Genomic DNA, 9,502 nt, shown 5'->3' with positions numbered 1-9,502 from the left:
ATGCCGTGGGGAGGGGGTGCTGTCGGGTGGGGTGTGAGGGGGCAGGCGGGTGCCGTGGGGAAGGGAGATGCTGTGGGGGAGCGGATGCCGTGTCCCCTCAGCCTGGGCACGAAACCACCCCTCCTCCCCGCACCCTGAGGGGCCCGTGGCCGAGCGCCCCCCCTCCCCTTCTCGTCCCGCCCCCGTGCGCAGCGGGGCCGGATGGGCTGCAGAGCCCGCCCCGTCACGTGGGGGGCGCACAGAGGGTGCAGGATGGTGGCGGCTGCGGCGGCGCCCGGCGGCGGCAGCGGGTAGAAAATGGCGGATTTCGAGGCGTTGAGGGTGAGGAAAAAAAATCCATCTCTAGCCCCACCACCCCTACCCCCACCCGCCATTGCCATCCAGAGCGGCCGGCCTCCCCGCGCCCACAGCTCGGCCGGGACCCCTCAGCCGGGGCCGGTCACTGATATAGGGTCTGACCCCCCCCACTCCTCATCTGCTCCCTCGCGCCTTTTGGGGGTCCCCGCTTCATCTGCCAGTCCCCACCAGGGTCTTGCCCCTCCCCCCCCGTCCTTCCAGCCCCGCAGGGTCTTGACCCACTAGCCCCCTCCTCCCCCCCCATCTCCTTCCCAATCTGCGCCTCAGGGTGTGCCGCCCCCCCCAGTGCTCCCACACTGCTGAGGGTCCAGGTTGCATTCATGATTCTCAAACGGAGATTGGGGGCAGGGGCAAAGTGGAGGTGCCCTACTCCTGCTCCCCAGATCTGGAGCTTTCTGTGATTGCATGCCCGGGCGCTGATCTCTCTATTTATTATTTACCAGAGTTAGATGGGAGCGGGGAGAGAAATCCCCCCCCTCCCCCCCACAATTCAATGTGAATGTGGCTTTTTTTTGTTTTGTTTTTAATCTTTGGCTATTTTATACTACTATTAGTTTATCCTAGTCAGTTTTTTTGGGGCGGGGGGAGAAAGAAAGAGAGCTGCCAGTAATTCTTACTGGAAAATAATCAAAATGATTTTAAAAAGGGAGGACACTTGAGCTATCTTTTAAATGTGACTTGAAGTTAGAGATGAATGCAGGCCTCAAATTAAGGTGCTTTGTGTGCGCGCGCGCACACACACACTATCATTCATTAGCACATCTCAACGACCTTGTAGTCCTCACCTGTATGTTCTTTGACTTCAAGAAAAATGCTTTCTATTGTCTTACTTTTTTTTTTTTTTTTTAGAGGTGGAGGAGTGGAAAACTTGCAAATCCTGGTTTCCATTTTCATGTTGAGATTGTTTTCCGACATCTTGAAATCATCCTTATGATTACATCCAGTTTACACTAGTATAGAAAATTTCTGCCTACTAAGTGAGATGATTTGCAATTGAGATCTGAAAGGAAACAATTCTGCGGTCATGTATGGCACCGTTTTTCTCTTTCACAGAAATGTGTATCATTTTGTATTGATTGTGGGAGAAGGGGACTCAAACTGATTTTTAAAATCAGATTTGAGAGGTTAAATTTGCCATGGAAATACATTAATTGAATGCAAATTTGTGAATATGCACAAATGCAAGGGCTATGGAAATCGGTATTTTTTGTGGCAGAACTATTCCATCTACCCTCTTTCACTTGATGTCTTTTTACACAGTTACACTGAACTCCTGTAAACACTTTCAACATCAAGCACATTTCTTCCTTTGAAATATCTGTTAAAAGTCTAATGCAAAGAGCTGACTACTTCTGCTTTTTTAAAAATATAAACATCTTTTTAATTTCCTTAAAACATCTGCAAACATCTTTTTTTGGTATATGTCATATTCTTAGTTCTAGTAAGTAGAGCCCAAGTCTGCAAGAGTGCCATGCTTGCAGTGGGAGTTCTATGTGTAGGAGGTTTGCAGAACAGCTCTTAAACTTTGTCTATGGTAGGGATTTCTGCTGTCACCAATTAACATGAACCCCAGGGCTAGCACCAGTGGGAGCCCTGGTGTAGAGAAGGCTCTAGTAGCCAGGCCACTTTTCACCAGGTTTAACTAACATGTGGGAAACACTGTCAGTTGCCAGAGCTCTGCCTATGTTAGGGCTCCTGCCAGTGCTAACATTGACCAATTTGTTGGAACCATAGCTCTGGTGGGGGAATTTTTTCACACAAAATTCCTAATCCAGATATCAAAGGGGTAGCCGTGTTAGTCTGGATCTTTAAAAGCAGCAGAGAGTCCTGTGGCACCTTATAGACTAACAGACGTATAGGAGCATTAGCTTTCGTGGGTGATTACCCACTTCTTCCGATGCATGCAGTTTTTTTTGGGGCGGGGGGAGCATGCATCCGAAGAAGTGGGTGTTCACTCACGAAAGCTCATGCTCCTATACATCTGTTAGTCTATAAGGTGCCACAGGACTAATCCAGATAGGATCTGAGGGAAGAGCAGAGTTTGGTCTTCCCGAATATGGGCTTTCTTTCTGATTTGATTTAGTAAGACTCTTTCTTTCTTTCTTTTTTTTAAGGCAATATAGGTGTGGTTTTGTTTTGTTGGCTTTTTTGGGTTTGCTTGTTTAGTGTTCAACCCCCCTTCCCATGTCATGCTATAGATTGTCTTGTGTCTCTACAAACTCTATACCAGGAAATGTCAGTCTTTTGTTTTAGCCCACCTGCAGTTTGCAATAGAAAGGAGGATTTAGCAAAATGGGTGTTGTCTCAAAGGAGGTATAAGATAAAAAGTTCCCATAAAGTTCATTCCATCTAGTCCCTAATTACGTTGAGTGAATTGGAAATATACATCTGAAATGTCAAGTGTGAAGGTGGACATCCTGAGTTTCTTCACTAGACGATGTAGGTTTTGACACAGCTTAAATTATTAAATTATTGTCTGGAAGGGACTCTTCCTTCTCCATACTTCTATAGATGGAAACTTCTGTAAATTTCCCCCTTCTACAATTCGATTGTTGGTAGTGCTGCTTTATTTTCCCCACTATTTTCTATCTCTTCATAACACCAAATAGCAGGAAGTAAGTTATATGTGGTCTTTAAGCATATTACTACAGTGCAGGTGCATAGCTAAAGTAGCTTTAACTGTAAGCCCTTTGAGGCAGGGATGTGATTTGTATGGTGCGCTAATAAACCATACACATCTATGTAGATTGTCCCTTGCTATGGCTGATAGAGGGCTGTATGATCCAAGAAAGCTTTATATTATTACTAATGTGAATTAAATGATCCAGTAGAGCAGTGGTTTTCAAACTGGGATACGCGTACTCCTTAGGGGTACGTAAAATTTCATCGAGGCATGTGAGAAAAATCCTGAATTGGCAGACAATGCATCATGTTATCCCTTACAGACCTTAACCTCTCCCCTCCCCCCCCGACCCTCCCTGTTTTCATAGGTATATTATGACCCTTCCTCCAATGGGAGTACACAGTCAACTGCATTATTTGGAAGCTTAAAAAGTTTAAAAACCACTGCAGTAAAGAATAGGGGCAAGATCACATTCGTTGTAAATTATAGGAGCCTCCAACTTCCATGATGAGGGTAGGATTTGATGAGAAAAACGATGCTTTCCCTTATCCTCATACCCAGTTTATATTCCTGCCTCAGTTATTGGTTTAGATAAGATACATTGCTAGAAAAAAATCCCCATTATCATAGCACCTCAGTGCCTCACAATCCTCAATGTAGATATTTTCAGAACACTTCCTCTGAGGGAAATGTTGTTATCCCCATTTTACAGATAGGATAGTGAGGCACAGACACACTCAGGCACAGATTTTTAAAAAGTATTTCAGCATTGCAAGACCTAAATACCATTGACTTCAGTGAAACTTAGGCTCCTAAGTCACATAGGCCTTGCATTGCTGAGCGAGTAATGTCCATATTTTTAGAGGCATTTAGGTCTTAATGACTTGCCCAAGGTCACACAAGAAGTTTGTAGTGGAGTAGGGACCTGGGTCTCTTGAGTTCCAGGCTAGTGCCTAACCCCTGGATTACCCTTTCTTTGTAAAAGTTGTAGGGTAATGCTAGATAGTGACTGTTGGTCCAAAGTGATGGCTCTGATGTTTCTATTTCTATTTATCTTACCTGTAAACTGGGGTGTCTGTGATCTGGCTTCTCTAGTCCAGAGACTATCTTGATGTCTGTTTAGCACAGGGAAGGTGGTGGTTTAGGATCCCTTTTTGTGATCCTATGTGGCTGCTGGAGAGAGAAGTGCAGTGCATGTCTAGCCATTAAGGCCTTTACTCCCACTGATAAATCACAGTTTAAAAGACTGAGCATGAAGTTTGGATTAGTGGATTTGAATTACAGAAATTCAATTCACAGGTATGAAGTTTCTTATTGACAGCCACTCTTGCATGCCCCACAGTCAAGGAGGAGAATGGCTTCTTCTCAAACCGCTTTTATGGATTAACCTCCAGAAATTTCCTCCCTAAATTAGTGTTTTGTGGATTAATCTACAGTATTGTTTGTTTCAGAGTGGTAGCCGTGTTAGTCTGTATCCGCAAAAACAACCGAGGAGTCCTTGTGGCACCTTAGAGACTAACAAATTTATTTGGGCATAAGCTTTCGTGGGCTAGAACCCACTTCATCAGATGCATGGCAGAGTTGCTTGCTGCACTGATGCTGAGCAAGCTGTTCACCTCAATATGTGGTCTCTATGTCTTGTGAAGGGACAATAGGGCAGCTTGGAAAGCTCAATTTTTATTAGTAAGCGGGCTTGAAGTTTAGAAGCAGCAGATCAGATTTCAGACTTCAAGCTTGATTCTGGGTTTTTTTAGGCCAGCAGAGTATGGGGATGCTGTAGAGGCAGTGTGCTCAGTTTTCTGGGGTGAAGGAGCATTTTTATGTTGTGTTTTTATGATTGTGGTATTAATATACTGTGTGGGGAGCCACGACCAAAGGGTTGGAGGCAAGAAGCCTTTCATTGTGGTTAAAGAAAACCAGGAAATCTTGTAGGAGCCTGGTCTTCCCAATTTTTTTGGAGAGGTGTCACGGATTGTCTCAGTACAACTTAGTTTGTAAAATTGAATGCTTTTTATTATACTTCATACAAATACACCAAAGGCTATTGCATTAAAGTATAAGCTTTTGTTGTCTCTTCTAGAAATGGTCATTATCTTTCCCGAGCAAAACAATACTCTGAATGTAGTTTCAAGAAAGTCTTGAGAAAAGTGGTCACCAAAAACATCCAGTGTAAGCCTTACCTCTCACAGGCCTTAACATTCTGGAAAGATCAGATGAATTCTGATCAAGATGGTTTAACTATATAATATAATGGTGTTTCTTTTAAAAGCATTTTAGCAATCTGAGGAACTTTAAGGTTTAGGTTGAAAGAAGCACAATTTTGTGCTTCTCTTAATATTTTGTCTCTCTTGCAAGACTTCCATCTGTGTGGACAATAGAAAAGTTTTAGGTGAACAAGAATATACATGTTAATTCCTTTTACATTAGGAAACATTAGGTGTGACATTGGGAACCTGTCATGCCATTTGGAAGGAAAGAAGAATGTGCCAGCAGAAAGAAATTCAAGTGGATCCACATTTCTGTACCTAAAAAGAAGTTTGAATCCACATCAGGTTTCGTTAGGGCTTGTAAACAATGGAAAGTAAGTAGCATCTCATTTTAATAACTACATCTGCTTTCTGACTGGGTAATACTTGCTGACACACATCTAATCAGTGAACAGCGCAAGGGACTAATAACATCCTAGTCAAAAAACATGGAGGAGTGCATGCAAGTTTGGAAGTCTCAAACTTCTGAGTTTTAAACTTCAGTTGCACAACAGAATCCTTGTGCAGCCATAGACAAGATACTTAAATTTTCTGCATCCATTTCCACACTTTGTAAAATGGGGAGAATAGTCGCCTGCTTAACTAGGGTATTGTGAGGATTAGTTAGTATTTGTACAATGTTTATAACATGTAAAGTGCTATATGTGTTCTTTAGTATTAAGAAATAGAGTAAGAAAATGGTTATGGGATGTGCAGGTATATAAAACATTTTTTGTATATCTACAGTATACTGTATTATTGCCATACTGTGTAACATTAGTTGTTCAAGTATAAAATTTAAAACCACTGCACTTAACACATTTAATTTTATCCAGTAGAATACTGCATTTTAAAGCATGGGTTCTCAGTTGCTAGCCAGGAAGGAAACAGCATATTATAAAGTGGATGAATTTTGTTTATCTTGTCATGTCCCATTGTGCACATTTTCAGTTTTTGTAATGTATTACTTGCATCAAGGGCTCTGGGTTTATGATTTCTAACCCAAAGCCAATGTGTAATTCTTGATGAAACTTGAGTGGTGGAATGCAGCTGTGACTAGACAGTGAACAATTGTCTGTAACTATATGCTGTAGAGATCTCAACATTGTTTAGAGCATTCCATTCATTATGTTTAATAAAATAACTGATTGTAGCTGTAAGGTAATTGTAACATTTGGGACTTCATCCTGCAGTCCCTGCGCGCGCACACATCCCACTGATTTGAACAGAGATTTTGTGTTACAGGTTTGATACCTTAAATATTAAATGGGGGAGGGGGGGGGATGAATTGTAATACTCTAGAGTTTTAAGATCCAGTAATTCACACAAGCAGTATTTAAAGAATGAAAAGTGAGATCATCCATTTCATAGGATTAAAAAAACTATGGGTTGCTCCTTAATACCTGAGTGGTTAGCATGTAGGGCCAAGTTTTCAGAGATTTGTGTGCATCCAACACAAGCATGCAGTTATGGTTTACAATACCATGCACTAGGATGCATGCAGCTTTGAAAACCTACTGCTTAATTTATACATTTCCTCATTAGCTATCAATTGTATTCTTCTTCTTGCCCTCTCTTTTAGGGCTAGATAATCAGATGGTGTAAACAAGCATAGCTCCATTTATTTCAATGCACATACTTATTTTCGAGTTAATCTTGCTAACATAATTTTTGTTACATGAGTGTAGAGCAGAGAACTGGAATCAGGCGGCCTGGTTCTGTTCATGAGTCTGTCACAGTGTTGCTGAGCCACCTTGGCCAAATCACATAAACTCTCCTTGCTAGGGTCCTTCCAAATTCCTGGCCGTGAAACAGGTGTCAGACCATGAAATCAAGCTATTGGATGGGAGGGGCAAGGCTGGGGGCACCCCAGCCAGGGGGTCATACCTGGTCCCTGGCTCCAGTTGCTAGTCTTCCCCCCACCCCCCCCGGGCTGGGAATGAATGGGACTTAATCTTCCCCTGCACAGCTGCTTGGGGGGGGGGGGGAGATCAGACCCACCTCGGGGTACCTACTCCAGCTGCAGGAAGCTCTGGGGCTGGGCAGGGAAGAGCAAGTCCTGTCCCTCCCCAGCTGGGACTTGCAGCTAGGAGGACCCCCAGCAGCACGGGGGAGGTCAGACTCACCTCCACCTCCAGTAACCTCCTGTGACTGCAGGAAGTTCCGGGGCTGCTGCCTTCAGAACCTAGCTCGGAAGGCATCGCAGAAGTGAGGGTGGCAATCCCATGGACCGTGCCTCCCCCCCCCCCCCCCAACAGCTTTGTGCCCCCCCCCCCACCCCACCTCCATGACTCCCTTTTCGGTCGGGACCCCCACGGTTACAACACCCTGAAATTTCAGATGTAAACATCTGAAAATGTGAAATTGACTACTTTTCAAATTCTGTGGCCGTGAACTTGACCCGAATGGACTGTGAATTTGATATGGCTCTACTCATTGCCTGTGACAGTCTTGAGATCTTTGGATGAAAGGTGGTATGTAAGTGCATCAGCAGCACTATTAGCAGTCTGCAGACTGCAAGGTGAGTTGGGGAAAAAAGAATGTAGAGATTCAAGTACTTCTTGGTTGAGGTTTTTTCCAGGTGGAGTAGTGGATTTAGACATGTCTTCCATTAATTTCAGTGGAAAATACCTAAATTCCCTAGATTGTTTCAATTCAAGTCTTAAGTTTAGCAAGTGAACAGGGACTGAGCTTTCAAAGCAATCATGAATAGCTTTTGAATAGTAACTACTTCTTATTTGATTTCAACTTCTTTTTAAATGGGTGAAACTTTCCTGTCTATATTATTTGGATCTAATGACCTTCAAAATCTTGTTTTTTGCAAAAACACACTTGAATTATAAAAGCACAGGAAAAATGCTTGAAGTTCCCAGACTATTTTTCCTGTTTAAAACTTAAACATGGTCCAACAGAACTTCCTTCAAACTTTCTCCTCCCTCTCTTCTCCTCCCCCCCCCCTCCAAAAAAAAAAAAGAGAAGCTGATTGGGTGAAACTTTTGCAAAGCATGAAGTCATAGCTTGGAAGAGATTTGATTTTTACATCTGAAGCTTGCATCCTTGATTAAAAAAGGCTGAAGGTGGTTATATGTAAGAGAGTCTGGAAATGAAAAGTAAATCATGAAAGTACCATCAATAGCCCAGATCAGTAGTGTGAAAAACACGCTGGTAACTAGGCTCTAGTTTTGCAGTGTCTAGAGAACAAACAAAAAAATGAAAACAACTTTTTGGAACCTACATTAGGTCTAACTTGTAAATGGAAATATTTACTGGAAATTACTAAGGCATGATCTTGCAAATAGATGCACAAGAGTAGATGCTTATGCCCCTACAGGCTCCTGTTGATTTTAATGGGAATCCATAGAAACATAAGGTCCATTCTGGCAGATCTGTTTGTAGGATCAGGAAATAAATTATGAAATAGGGACTTGATCCTGCATTCCTTACACATCCAAAACTACGTTGACTTAAAGGGAAAGCAGAATCCAGCTCTAAATGGAATGCTCTGTTAATGAGCGTGTTTAATCACTTGCAGTAAAATCTATGTTAGCAATATTTTTCTTCAAAAGCACAAGTTTTGTGCATCAATGCAGTGTACATGTTTTTCTACTTACAAGATGCATCTGAGGTGCATTGACTCTCCATTTAACTTGCGGGTTGTGACATTGATACTACTATGCGATAGCAAAATGCTAGTCTTTAGAATGTCCACATTAAGCATGAGTTGTTTCTAGACATGCTTGACTGCAAATTTTGCCTTGATTAATTTTCAGGAATGCACACAAGCAGCAGTAAGGGAAATGGAAAGCGTACTGTAAGGCATAGTCTGTTTCTTTAACCCTTGAGTGAAAGAGTTTCCACATTACATTTTGGTTTAAATTCTGTTAGTCAAAATGGATTCCATAAATACGATCAGCAAAAAGTTTTGTTCCCTAAACCTAAAATAAGAACTTCACATTGCTATTAAATTTCTTTGTTGCATTTTGTATGTAAACAGTCTGACATCCAAGAGCATGTTAAGCCAATTAAGTATTTCTTTTTAATATAGGACAATAATAAGATTTTAATATTTTTTCTAAATTTGAAATACATTGTAAGACTCTTAAACTGTTAACTTAAGCTAACTTTTAAAAAGCCCCAACATTTTCTTTAAATCTCTATCCCAAGCCCAAAAACAAACCTTAAAAATTTGACTTCATAGGGAGCATGATTGGACCTGAAGGAGGGAAATATGTTGAAGGATTTTAAAATATGTCCTTTTGACAGTTTGATAGTCATT

At 42.0% G+C, this 9,502-nt stretch overlaps 1 protein-coding gene across 2 annotated transcripts in view; it reads left to right on the top strand.

The window, feature by feature from the left end:
* The first annotated feature begins 239 nt into the window (after nt 1-239).
* PIAS2 (protein inhibitor of activated STAT 2) overlaps nt 240-9,502 on the top strand; it is a 52,094-nt gene continuing 42,831 nt past the window's right edge. For both annotated transcript variants that reach the window (XM_026649307.1, XM_026649306.1), the window contains exons 1-2: nt 240-321; nt 5,408-5,561. In XM_026649307.1, coding sequence (XP_026505092.1) covers nt 5,439-5,561 — 123 coding nt within the window. In that variant the 5' untranslated portion in view covers nt 240-321; nt 5,408-5,438. The remainder of the gene's footprint in view (nt 322-5,407; nt 5,562-9,502) is intronic.

Source organism: Terrapene carolina, unplaced genomic scaffold (assembly GCF_002925995.2).
Source record: "Terrapene carolina triunguis isolate 2854851 unplaced genomic scaffold, T_m_triunguis-2.0 Scaffold69, whole genome shotgun sequence".
NCBI classification, from domain to species: Eukaryota; Metazoa; Chordata; order Testudines; family Emydidae; genus Terrapene; species Terrapene triunguis.
The sequence above is the reverse complement of the archived record's forward strand: the minus strand, read 5'-3'. Positions and strand labels throughout refer to the sequence as shown.